This window comes from Octopus bimaculoides, chromosome 13, assembly GCF_046866305.1.
Source record: "Octopus bimaculoides isolate indiv1 chromosome 13, ASM4686630v1, whole genome shotgun sequence".
In the NCBI taxonomy this organism is placed as follows: domain Eukaryota; kingdom Metazoa; phylum Mollusca; class Cephalopoda; order Octopoda; family Octopodidae; genus Octopus; species Octopus bimaculoides.
In genome coordinates this window covers 45434738-45449364 of record NC_142940.1, presented here as the reverse complement: position 1 = coordinate 45449364, position 14627 = coordinate 45434738, and the positions used below count along the sequence as shown (strand labels likewise).

Genomic DNA, 14627 nt, shown 5'->3' with positions numbered 1-14627 from the left:
TGGCTAGTGTCTTCTAGTATAGCCTCAGGCCAACCAAAGCATTGTGAGTGGATTTAGTAGACGAAAAGTAAGCTGTCGTATATATTGGGTCATCCCATAAATAATGTGGCTTTTTTCAGTTGCATGAACTAAAAGTCAGAGGGGGACAGGTTAAACCACGTATCAACTTGTTATAAAAGCAGTTAGTAGTTTTAACTTTGTACTTACTCTTAGTGCAAGTTTTGAAGAGTGCAGTTTAATTTTAACAGTTATTTTCCCAAAGCTATAATGGAAGTAACTAAGGAGTATATCTGGCATATTTTGCTTTATGAGTTCAATAAAAGCAACAACACAACAGAAAGTGCAAGGGATATTAATGCAGTATATGGGGTCAGACAATAAGTGTAAGCCAGTGTCAACGGTGTTTCCAGAAATTCCAAACCAGAAACTACATCCTAGAAGACGAGCCTTGTCCTGTAAGATCTGTAGAGCTCAACTAGGATGTCCTGCAAACTCTGGTGGAACAAAATGCCATTGTAACTGTTGAAGAACTAGCAGAGAAGTTTGGATTTGGTCATTCAACCATTCACTGACACCTGCATACCATCAGGAAAGTCAACAAATTGGATCACTGTGTTCCTCACAAACTTTCCGAGTCTAATTGTAGGCACAGAGTGAATGTGTGCTCTTCTTTGCTGTCACATCTCACGAATGAACCTTTTTTGGACTGAATAGTTACTGGTAATGAGAAATGGGTTCTCTATAAAAATGTCAAGCGCCAAAGACAGTGAGTAGGGAAAGGTGAAAGTACCTCAGGCTAAAGAAGGTCTTCATCCACGTAAGGTGTTATCTGATTAAACAGACATAAACAAAAGCATTCCAGCTTCAACCATCACCTTTTCCATTTTTTTGTGTGTGTTTCTCTAACTACACTATCCAATATTTCCTTCCTTCTTTGGCTGCTATTTCTAGTAAGTCAAATGACTGCATAGAAATTCATTACCAGGTTATTGGTTGATAGCAGAAAAATGACAACCTTTTACTGAACAAGAGGATTTACTTCTTCTAAGTAGACTTGGTAATGTATTTTAAGAGATTAACAATGATTTTTCTGAGATTATTTAAAGCAAAGCAGGCTTACAGAAAAGAATGATTACTTTGTCATTTCTGGATTAATACAGCTAGCAAGTTCACTCGGTGCACATCAGACCAATTAGGGAACTGCTGTGTAGTTGCTTGACGGGCTAAAAATAGCAGTCAAATCACCTTCAGATCAAACCCAACCATCTTACAAAAGAGGAAGGTACATTGGATCATATAATCCAAGATACACTATGACTGGACGAAAAGAGGAGACAGGCATGCCCAGAAGGTCTTTGATCATAGTTCTACTTGATTAGAGCTGAACTGGATTAAACAACATCAATTAAGTGTTCCAGACTATTGTCTTATTATCCTGAAGTTGATAAACTAATAGTTTTTAATTTAAGCACAAGCAAAGACCTGTTGAGGCAAGCGAAAGCGAAATCGTGATGCCACCTGTGCCCCGTGTCGCCTTCCTGGCACTTGTACCGGTGGCGTGTGTAAAGACATTCGAGCGAGATTGTGCCAGTGCCGCTGGACTGGCTCCTGTGCAGGTGGCACAAAAAATACACCATTGTGGGCGTGGCCATTGCCAGTACCACCTGACTGGCCTTCGTGCCGGTGGCACATAAAAGCACCCACTACACTCTCGGAGTGGTTGGCGTTAAGAAGGGCATCCAGCTGTAGAAACTCTGCCAAATCAGATTTGAACCTGGTGTAGCCATCTGGTTCACCAGTCCTCAGTCAAATCGTCCAACCCATGCTAGCATGGAAAGCGGACGTTAAACGATGATGATGACCAGTAATTTTGAGGGGAGAAAGTCAGTTGATAGCATTGACTGCAGTACAATATCCTACCACTCGGTACATGGCCTAGTGGTAGGATGTTGCACTTATGATTGCAAGATCATGGTTTCAAATCTCGGACTAGGTGGTGTATTATGTTCTTCAGCAAGACACTTCACATTCCATTGCACTAGTCACTGAGCTGTAATAAATAACCTTGCAACGGACCGGCATCCCATTCAAAGGAAGTAATGTGATGTTCATCATTAATACACCATGGAAACCAAGGAACCAGCCTAATCAGTCCCTGGTATTTGTAATAAAGCAAATGAATGAAGTACTTAACTGATACTTTATTTTATTGACCCTGGAAGAATGAAAGATGAAGTTGATTCAGGTAGAATTTGAACTCAAAATACCAATCAAGTACTGGGCGATGATTTATTCAAATATACTCCACAATTAAATTACAGAATTAATTTCTATTATCATTATTATTATTATTATTATTATTATTATTTCAGGTAATGGATTGATTGGCAGAATCGTTGGAGCATCAAACACAATATCTTGTGGTACTTCATCCGACTCTTCTCATTTCAAATCCCACCAAGGTCAACTCAACCTTTCACGCTTCCTGGGATTGATGAAATTAAGAACCAGTCAAGTACTGGGCTTGCTTGATTTAATTGATTCGCTCCCTAGCCCCAAATTTCTAGCTTTGTGCATTTGTTAGAAGAAAACGACAACTACCACCACCACCACCATTACAACTACAACTACTACTAATAATACTACCAAAACCACAATCCACCACTCCTATCACAACTACTGCTACTGCTTCTATAGAGATTGGTGGGTGGCTGAACTATTTTCCTTAATTACCTTTCCTTTCTTTCATGCCTTTAATTTTTTCTTTTCTCCCTATTGTTCTTTCACTCTTTCAAATTTTCTTCTATGCAGCATTATTCTCTTTCATTCATTATATTGTGAGTTTAAAATCCTGCTAAAGTTGACTCATCTGGATTTGATAAAGTAAGTACCAAACAGGTCACAAATCAATGAATCAGCTATCTCTTCTCCCAGGAGATTTGTAGCCTTGTCTCTAAGTTAGAAAGTATTAGGGGGGGGGGGGGGGGCTTAGAACTTATCAGAGCACATGGATAATGTTCTTTGTGCTTGAATTTTGTAAATGTGTGGAAGAGAGAACTCAATCCCAAGCAATGTTTAAATGTTTATTTGAAGCTAAAACTCCTTTTGCTGTAACTCAGAGTTTGACATTCTAAAATATTAATCTGACACGAAACTTTGAATGCCAACAAAAATCGACTTCAACTTCAAATATGTGCACACATGCACATGTACACATGTGCGTATATATGTATGCCTTTGTATGTGAGAGAGAGAGAGAGAGAGAAAGCACAGCTAATTCAGCAGAGAATTAGCATTTATATAATGCAGTTTGGGTTTGTACAAGGATAGGGAACCACCAATGAGACAACTACAAAAGTTCTTAACTGAGAGAAAGCCTCTATAACATTTGTTGATCTGGAGAAGGCTTTGACAGGGCATGAAGCTATATAGCAGAGCAATTGTTTCAAAAAATAAGTATAAACGAATGGAGTGTCTTGAGCAAAGAATTTAGCATGTGTGTCAGTATCCATCAGTAGTCAGTTTTCACCCTCACCTCCTTTCATTTATCATAGGAGTTTAAGACTAATTAATTGTTTATGGGAACTCTTGTATACCTATGACCTATTTCTCATAATTGAATCTGACAAGAAGAAAAAAAAAATTACATAAGAAATTCCAAATGTGGAAACAAGGTTGAGAATCAAGAATCTTGAAATGAACCAAGCAAGCATGAAAGAGTTAATCAACAGGAAAGAACACGACTCTACCGCCATCTGGGAAATGGCAATCCTCAGTATGCGAAAAAGAAAACAGTAGAAACTCTCTACTATGTCCCCAGCGTAAACTATTGGTGCACTACAGATGCAGCAGAATTACAGGAAGGCTGAGAGAGAGAGCAAGATTTTGTATGTAGCAAAGGCAAAAGAGTGGTTAGTAAATTAAGCAATTATTTCAGTAATAGAGGTGGGTATTGGAAATACAAAGTAGTGAGAATATATGTGTTCAGAAACCACACTATACTGATACTGTAGTTTGTAATGTTGGGCCATCAACCTTGCACCATAATACAAATGAGTAATAACAGTCACTCAGTCATAATCTATTGTACATGTTTAACATGCTCTACATTACTTTCTTTCGACATCTGGGAAGACGGAGATATATGATCTCTGATGAAATACAAAACTAGCTGATTTGAATCGCATTTCAAGCTACTGAAACGCCTTTGATAGTACCACAGCCACACTAATTTCCTAGCTATCTTTTATCTTTTACTTGTTTCAGTTATTAGACTGCGGCCATGCTGGGGCACCAGCTTAAAAAATTTTAGTCAAATGAATCGACTCCAATACTTAATTTTTTTGCTAAACCTGGTACTTATCTTATCGGTCTCTTTTGTCAAACTGCTAAGTTACGGGGATGTAAACACACCAACACCAGTTGTCAGGCAGTTGTGGTGGGCAAACACATGCACAAAGACAGATAGATGCACACACAATGAGCTTCTTCCAGTTTCTGTCTACTAAATTCACTCACAAGGTTTTGGTTGGCCCAGGGCTATAACAGAAGACACTTGCCCAAGGTGCCACACAATGGGACTGAACCTGGAACCATGTGACAAGAAAGCAAGCTTCTTACCACACATACATGCCTGCACTTAAATATATATTAAAAATATATTTAGTAACTATATGAAAATCTCTCTCTCTCTCTCTCTCTCCCCCCTCTGTCTCTCTCTGTGCTTATTTTTAAAGCACACCGTTTATTGGCGCTGTTGTTATTTCATAGAAGATAGTTTGATACAACTTTGATCATATTTCAAAGGCGGCTTTATTAAATGAGATTCAGTTTAAATAATATAGCTGTAAAATTAATCATAGAAGCAGACTTGACAGCAAACACCAAGGTATGTCATTACAGAATTTATTATTAACGCCAATTTTATGTCTGTCTTTAATATAACATTTCTCATTTGAATCTTTTCTTCTTACATAATTTCACCTTATTCTTTTCTCTCTTCCTTCCTTCCTTTCTTACACCTTTTCTTCCTTCAATCCTTTGTCTGCCACTTAATCCAGCCATTCCACTCCCTGTACATGTTATGTGAAATTATTATGTTTCCCAACTATTCTACAAAATAACAGTCGTTTCTATTGATGTTCTGTCATTCTAGAATCATCTAACACGAAAAGGACTAAGACATTTCCCTGGAGTTTTACCCTCATTGTGTCACTATCAAATGTCTCATTGGCAAGACCTAATTAATATAGATCTCGTATCCAACTGCAGAAACACCACCAACACTCAACTTCACCATGACAGTCTGTACAGAATATCCATGACTTCCAAAGATATGTTAAAATTAGGAGACAGCAACCATATCGTAATTCACAGTGGGACATCTTTTATCAACAGATTCATTATACCAGTCTGAATGGGAAAAGGAGTCATCATTCTGAGGCCTTAACTGACTTCATGGTTCAAGATTAGGCCAGCACTATAGCAGGTATGTGAACCTAGTTCTGCTAGTTCCTGGAATAGCTTATAGGGCAAACAGACCTTTATTTTGTTTGCCAGGAAAAATGAGTTGATAGCTTTCAGTGCCTTGGTATTGAAGTTAGCCCACTATGGTTAGATCACTTCAGTATGGCTAATTCTCTTCTGAATAAACCGTAGCCACAACTACAAGCATTTTCACAACTTCAAAGTCACGCTTATTAAGAAAGATATTCATATTATTATTATCATCATTATTATTATTATTATTATTATTATTATTATTATTATTATTAAGGTAGTAAGTTGACAGAATCATTAGCACACCAGGCAAAATGGTAAGTGGAATTTCATCTATTTTTCCATTCTGAATTCAAATGTTGCCGAGGTCAACTTTGCCTTTCATCTTTTCGGGGTTGATAAAATAGTACCAGTGGAGTACTGGAATCGCTATGTTCTGAGTTCAAATTCCGCCAAAGTCAACTTTGCTTTTCATCCTTCTGGGGTTGATAAATTAAGTACAAGTGAAATACTGGGGTCGATGTAATCAACTAATCATCCTCCCCCAAAATTTCAGGCCTTCTGCCTTTAGTAAAAAAGATTATTATTATTATTATTATTATTGTTGTTGTTGTTGTTGTTGTTGTTGTTATTATTACTACTACTAAAGATACTGCCAACCTAGATTTCATCATCTGTCCCTTTAGTTAACAATAAATACCAGTAATTACTAGGTTTGCACTCTCTCCTCAACTAAAATTGCCATGTGCTTCATAAAACAAGCAAACAAGCAAGCAAAATCAATATTTCAAATATCTGTATAAAAGAAACAGCAACTACCACAACAACAACAAGCTAACAACTTAATAATGTAACTTATTAGTTAGACTGCGTGCCGAAGTGATCAATACTGTACCTATTGCTTACTAAACTTCTAAATATTATAACTGTGTTTTTTTTTGTCTGCTGTCTATTGAAGACAACAGTATGGTTCACGCATACACTCACAAACACGCTCACAGCAAAGGCATGCAAAGCACACACACACACACACACACACACACACACATACATACACACATACATACATACATACATACATACATACATATGCCTTACATAATTTTCAGAAGTGGCTCAGAGGACTGTATGTAATTATGTAGCTTATATTCAAAAAGACGTTGACCAGGACTCATTAATGGCTAATGAGGTAGTATGCTTACTAGATGACTGCTTGCGAACACATGACAGCAGACAGACACGAAATACACATGCACAAACAACAACAAAATCGCCACCATTGCCACCACCACCATAATCTCTTCTTCCTTGCTTCCAGAAGATGTAACTACATCTCCTGAAAGCAACCACCGAGTCAGGATAGATAATGCACCTGTCAAAGCCATGCCAGCATAGAAACAGGGAAGCAAAACTAATGATGGTGATGGTGGTGGCCGTGATAATGATGGTGGAAATCCTGGTGTAGCTACTGATGATGGTTAATGGAGATGATGATGATGATGAGTAGGAAGATGGTTGCTGATGCAGGTGGTGGTGATTGTGGTAGTGGTGATGGTTTGGTTAATGGTGGTGGTGGTGATGATGCTGGTGGTAATACGATTATGGTGATGATGATGACTGTGGTAAAGAAGACGATATTGATGATTGTAGCAGTGTTGATGACGATGATGATGGTAGTAATGCTGCTGATGATGATAGTGATAAAAATGGTTGTGATGGTGATGATAGTGGTAGTGATGAAGAATGGTGATGGTGGTATGCATGATGATGATTATGGTTGTGTTAAAGGTAACGATGATGTTTAGCAAGTGATGATGATGATGTAACTATAGACAATTCCGTGATATTTAAGTCCAGTTGAAACTTCCTGCTGCAGCAAAAATTAGTTTGCATACTGTTAATAGACACACATTGCACTAGGCAACATTATGTGCACCTTGCTCACACCTGACATTTTGTTTAATAGCACTTGCCACTGCTGTTTGAAGACAATCTCTTCAATTAACATTGGCTAATATTTCTTCTTTCCATGGAGAATTTTAAGAAAACAAATTGGATTTCATGACTACAAATAGAAAATAAACTCGCTTTAGAGATTCCGATTGAATAATTTTTCTATTTTGCCAATTTTCGAGAAATGATCTTTCAATGCAGGATGTCAAAAGCAGTAAATCAAAACCATTTAATTCCAAGATTTATTTATGCTTAACAACTGGATGAATTTAATAAAAGCATCTAAATATGAAAATTGTTCAAACTGAAGTCCTTCTTGAGCGACACATTTTTCCATTCGAATCAAATCAGAATTACAGATAGTATTTATGGAATTTTGATTTACTGTTGGGTGACTTTTGACCAACCCTGTATATGTCTGTGTGTGTATGTATCAGGCCCGTGCCGTCAGTAACTACTCAGGGTAGGCAGTTGGTGACCTTTATGTAGTAAAACACAGAAAAAATAAGCGAAATATAGGTGCGTGACTAAGTTGAAGGCAGATTTACTTCTGCCTTTATAGCCCGTAAAGAAAATGTAGGAGTGTACACAACGTGTACTACGGCATTACTATGCATGGTTTAAATACTGAAAATGAAAGGCAGGGGCAAATTATCCCTACCTAATCTACAAGAAAATAAAATATTTTGTATTTTATGCATAGTAATCAGAGTAACCTTCATAATTTTATTGAATTAGGTGCATATTTTGCCATAAAAGAAAAATGTTGCTATCAATCTATTTTATTCAAGGTAGGGACTGCCTACCTTGCTGGCATGTCTGTGATATCTGTCACCTTGGTGAATGCCATGAGGCAGGAAAGTATACTAGTCCTTATATATTTAATACTCTATATTTAATACTCAATATTTCATATATTCAATACGACATTCAATACTTCATTTCATTTTACTATTTATATTATATATTCCATATTCTATATACCACATTAATTTGATAAGAATATAAATAAAACATAAAAAACAGACAGAGTTGGAACTCTTTTAAATAATATATTCCTCTATACATGATCATACAAAACACTTTTTTATATTTTTTTATTTTTATTCATATATATATATATATATATATATATATAGAGAGAGAGAGAGAGAGAGAGAGAGAGAGAGGCATGAAATTACAAGTGCCATCTGATTGATGAGAGCTAAATAGTTGATTCAGTTGCTTAAAGTCATGCTAAAACACCAACTAGTCAGTCTGTCTCTGAAACATTTAACCTTGGCTGAAACATTTCTGACGTAATCCTATCTTTTATTCAGCTAAAGTATGTCCAGGATTACATTGTCTAATGTATTCTTCCTACAGTTACCATGCTAGGTATGATTTTAGGGAAATCTGGTTGCTATTTCTGGTTGCTAAGTGATTATATAGATGCTCATGGAAAATAAAGTTAACAGCCATTATGGCAAACATTAGCACAAAGTTTCTTAATTCACACTTGCTCAAATTTGAGTCAGTTAAACCAGATTACAGAAGCTGAAAGATTATTTATAACTTACCCATGTTTCCTTTTTCCGAACGTTGTCCACAAAAATCAGGTGGGTGGCGGTTAAATGTAAAGTACCTTCCGATGACTTGCGGGGGTTGACACGATCCAACCATTTCACATTCTCAACCTTGAAGAAATTTAAAAAAAAGAAGAGAAAGAATAAGAAAACAAGAATGGTGATTGAACTTCATAGAATAAAGGCATGGGATTCAAATTTCACTGCAAAGTGAGATGAGGAATGGGTGAGGAATGAGTGGAAGTTGGTGAAGGAAATAACAATTAATTAGGATCTTTAAGATTTTATTTCTTTCTTTATTATTGTTGTTGTTGTTGACAGAACCATTAGCACATCGGAGAAAATGTTTAGTGGTATTTCTTTCGGCTCTTTACTTTCTGAGTTCAAATTCTGTCAAGGTCAACTTTGTCATTTCATCCTTCCAGGGTCAATAAAATAAGTACCAGTCAAGCACTGAGATCAATGCAATCAACCAGTACAACATCCCTCAAAATTTCAGACTCTGTGCTCATAGCAGAAAGTATTATTGTTATTGTTGTTTTTCGGTAGAAAGTTGTTTGTAGGGTGTGACGTGATGTGACCCTGATAACATTGAAATGAACCTGGATATGAGTTCAATAGAAAAGAATCAATAATAGTTTAGAATTCTCCACTTAACTCGACTTCCTTCACGTCATCACAGCTTCAGTAAGAATTAAAGAAACGACAGAAGAAATCGAAACGAAGAACAACAAAGAAGCTGGCAGGAGATGGTGAAAGTGAAGGTGTCAAGTACGATGTTTAGGAATGGGAATATCACTAATTAACACCACTAATTAACTGAATTAAAGATTTATTTTAGAAGTACAAAAACAAGCAAAAAAAAAAAAAAAAATTACAAGGCACTGAAATACATTCTGGCTTTGTTTTTCTCACTTTATGTTCGACACATTGATTTTGGTTTAACCCTTTTGATACTAACCTGCCTGAAATTGCCCTTGGTTCTACAATACAAACTCCCTGTTTTAAAGGGATCTAAATTAAAACCTTTCATAAATATTTCATGTTAAACTGATTGGAGTAGAGAGGTTATGTGATTGTTTGATTTGCAAATGGTGACAAAAAGATTTGGACAAACATAACTGATTGGTTAACTAAATGATTAATCAATCAACCAATTAACTGGTTAAATAGTTAACCAATTGTCAATTAACAAACAAAATGGAACCAGCGCATGTTTTTATTACTAATATAATGACTTTTCCGAGATAGAACAAAATATGTTTCAAATACCAGTTTAATCATTCTTTCTACTGTAGGCACAAGGCCTAACATCCGGGAGGAAGAGGATAATCGATTACATCAACCCCAGTGCTTGACTGATACTTATTTTATCAACCCCGAAAGGATGAAGAGCAAAGTCATCCATGGTAGAATTTGAACTCAGAACATAATGACAGACGAAATGCCACTAAGCATTTTATATGGCAGGCTAATGGTTTTGCCAATTTGCCACCTTAAACACTAGTTTAATAATAAAGGTTATTTAACTAATTTTTTTATTATTTCAAAACTGAAATTTTGGAGGGGGAATTTTTCTTTATATATGTGTGTATATATGGATATATATGTGTGTATGTATATATACACACACTATATATAGTTTGACAAAGGCCAGCAGGCTGAAACTTCAAAATCACTGTCAGCCTACCTTCTTGTAAAAGTACAATAAACATGCACTCTACAAAAAGCATTGAGTAATTCTTCAGGTTAATGTTAAATTGCTTTTATTATAAATTCACACACACACACACACACACACATTTATTATAATATATTGATTTTAAATTTCGGCACAAGGCCAGCAATTTCAAGGAAGGGTTAAGTCAATTACATCAACACCAGTATTCAACTGGTATTTATTTTATCAACCCTGAAAGGATGAAAGGTAAAGTCAACCTCAGTGGAATTTGAACTCAGAACATAAAGACAGATGAAATGCTGCTAAACATTTTGCCCAACATGCTAACAACTCTGCCAGCTCACCACCTTATGTATTATTATATATTACTACATGAATGTGGGAATTGTACCAATGTGCCAGAAGGGAGGCTAGGCGACAGGTTTATTTAGCCAGAGGGGAAGCAGATAAGGAAAGATTTGCCAATGTTCTGCGCCGTGAGGACCAAAGACTCGAGGTATTTCGGGTTGCAAGACAGTGTAGGAGAGAGAATAGTGATGTTGTAGGAGAGAAATGTGTTCGCATGGATGATGGTACGCTTGCATTAAATGAGGATGCAAAGAAAGAGGTCTGGAGATGCCACTACGATAGATTGCTTAATAAAGAGAATGAATGGGAGAAAGAGAGCCTGCCTTATGTCGACCCAATAGAGGGACCAGCTATCCGAGTTGATAGTACCAGGGTAGATAAAGCAATTAAGAGTATGAAGACCGGGAAAGCCCCCGGCCCATCAGGAATCACTGCAGAGATGCTCAAAATATCTGGCAGTGTTGGCTATAGCCTAGTCACCCGTATTACGAACCAGGTGATACACGAAGGAGTCATACCCTATGACTGGTGTAGCAGCATCATAGTCAACTGCTACAAAGGTAAAGGGGACGCTTTAGATACAAATAATTACAGAGGCATCAAGCTGTTAGATCAGGTTATGAAAGTTACAGAGAGGGTCATAGCCCAACTAATTAGGGAGCGAATCAATTTAGATGAGATGCAGTTTGGGTTCGTGCCAGGTAAAAGCACTACTGATGCCTTATTTCTAGTGAGACAGTTGCAAGAGAAATACCTAGCCAAGGATAAACCTCTGTACCTGGCTTTCGTTGACATGGAGAAAGCCTTTGACAGGGTCCCCCGATCCCTTATCTGGTGGTCAATGAGGAAACTTGGGATAGAAGAATGGCTAGTGAGAGCTGTGCGAGCCATGTACAGAGATGCGGCCAGTAAGGTGAGGGTTGGAAATGAGTACAGCAATGAATTCCGGGTAGAGGTAGGGGTCCACCAAGGTTCCGTCCTCAGCCCCCTATTATTTACCATAGTCCTCCAGGCAATCACAGAGGAGTTCAAGACAGGTTGCCCCTGGGAGCTCCTCTATGCTGATGACCTTGCCCTAATTGCGGAGTCACTATCAGAACTAGAGGAGAAGTTTCAGGTGTGGAAGCAAGGTCTAGAATTGAAGGGCCTTAGAGTCAACCTAGCTAAAACCAAAATCCTAATAAGTAGGAAGGTAGATAAAACACAAACCCCTTCAGGTAGATGGCCCTGCTCAGTATGTAGAAAAGGAGTAGGTAGTAACTCTATAAGATGTACCCGGTGCAAGCTATGGACACATAAGAGGTGCAGCAACATCAAAGGCAGGTTAACTAGCAAGTTAGTTTTTGTTTGTGGCAGATGTTCAGGTGCAATAAAGACTGCAAACAAACAGGAAACAACTTCTATCTCATTCCAGGGTGAAAAACTAGAGGTAGTCGATAGCTTCCGCTATCTGGGCGACCAAGTTAGTAGTGGGGGTGGGTGCGCTGAAAGTGTAGCTGCTAGAATAAGAATAGCCTGGGCAAAGTTTAGAGAGCTCTTACCCCTGCTGGCGACAAAGGGACTCTCACTCAGAGTAAAAGGCAGACTGTATGACGCATGCGTACGAACAACCATGCTACATGGCAGTGAAACATGGGCTGTAACTGCTGAGGACATACGTAAGCTCGCAAGGAATGAAGCCAGTATGCTCCGTTGGATGTGTAATGTCAATGTGAATACCCGTCAGAGTGTAAGTATCTTGAGAGAAAAGCTGAACATTAGAAGCATCAGTTGTGGCGTGCAAGAGAGACGATTGCGCTGGTATGGACATGTGGTGAGAATGGAGGAGGATAGCTGCGTGAAAAAGTGCCACACCCTAACAGTTGAGGGAACCCGTGGAAGAGGTAGGCCCAGGAAGACCTGGGCTGAGGTGGTGAGGCAAGACCTTCGTACATTGGGCCTCACCGAGGCGATGACTACGGACCGAGACCTTTGGAAATGGGCTGTGCGTGAGAAGACCCGGCAAGCCAAGTAAGATCGTTGCCAGTGCCCCTGGACTGGTTCTTGTGCGGGTGGCACATGAGATGCACCATTTTGAGCGTGGCCGTTGCCAGTACCGCCTGACTGGCTCCTGTAGGATTTTCGAGCGAGATCGTTGCCAGTGCCCCTGGACTGGCTTGTGCGGGTGGCACATAAAAGACACCATTCCGAGCGTGGCCGTTTTCGTGCGGGTGACACGTAAAAGCACCCACTACACTCTCTGAGTGGTTGGCGTTAGGAAGGGCATCCAGCTGTAGAAACTCTGCCAAATCAGACTGGAGCCTGGTGTTGCCATCCGGTTTCACCAGTCCTCAGTCAAATCGTCCAACCCATGCTAGCATGGAAAGCGGACGTTAAACGATGATGATGATGATGAATGTATTATTATATATTATTACATGAATGTATTATTATATATTACTACATGAGTGTAAACTTTAAAAACACAAAATCAAAATCACATCTCTGATGTGACTTAAGAAAGAAATACTTAAAATATTCATCTTCATAAAGTAAAACAGACTGACAGACAGACAGACAGACAGACAGACAGACAGACAGATAGGTATGACAGGCTTCTTTCAGTTTCTGTCTGTCAAATCCACTCACAAGGCTTTGGATGACCTGAGGCTATAGTAAAAGACACTTGCCCAAGGTGCCACTCAGTGGAAGTAAACCTGGAACTACAGGTTGGAAAGAAAAGTTCTTACCACAGAGCTATGCCTGCTAACAACTCTATTCACCAACAAGAAGGACTTGCCTAAAGTTCTTGATTCTGTTGCATTAAAAAAATGAGCAATAAGTCACCCTCTTGTTGGGCTGCCAGTCTGTTGTGGCTAACCTCCCCAAAAGATTTGGCAATTATTCCACATCAACAAATCACATACAAACAATCTGTCTTGCACAGAGGTGTAATAAAGCACTCAGAATAGATTGAATTTGATTATTTTCCAGCTTGTAAAGTCCAATATTTCCTCAAACACTTTGCTTCTTCTGCAAGAAACTGTTTCAATCATTCTCACTTAAAAAAAAAAAAAAACTATACGTTTTAATTAAAATATACTATTAACATTTCTAAACTTTGAATAAAATTTCAATAAAAAAAAAAAATTTTTTTTCAAATAAATAAATAAATGGCTGATATGATGAATACATTGAAATATAATTAAACATTTAACTGATATTTCATATTAAAATGACATAATTTGATCTCTTGCAATTAATTAATTAACAGAAACCACTGACATTAGTAGCAGAAGCTATGTACATTAGCAAGTTACATTCATTTCTTTATCAAAATATAATTTTGCATGAATCCTCACCTCACATTGCAATATTTAATTGCAGGAATTAAGCAAAAGGCTGCTCTCATATTCATTGTATAAAGCAATAATAATCATATTGATTACTAGTTTTCTTTTTTTCTATAGCAATTTTTTAAAATTTCCAGTTCTAATTCTATAGTTGGGTATTTTCCATAACCTTGCTTCAATCACATCTTGGGAATGAAATTTGATTTATGGAAATTATGTAAAAGTCTTTTCTATATATATATATCATCA

At 37.7% G+C, this 14627-nt stretch overlaps 1 protein-coding gene across 3 annotated transcripts in view; it reads right to left on the bottom strand.

Annotated features, from left to right (window-relative positions):
* The window catches only part of LOC106880692 (phosphatidylinositol-3,5-bisphosphate 3-phosphatase MTMR8), a 225771-nt gene that overhangs the window by 81526 nt on the left and 129618 nt on the right, over nucleotides 1–14627 (bottom strand). For all 3 annotated transcript variants that reach the window (XM_014930780.3, XM_014930764.3, XM_014930771.3), the window contains exon 2: nucleotides 9012–9128. In XM_014930780.3, the coding sequence (XP_014786266.1) occupies nucleotides 9012–9128 (117 nt within the window). The remainder of the gene's footprint in view (nucleotides 1–9011; nucleotides 9129–14627) is intronic.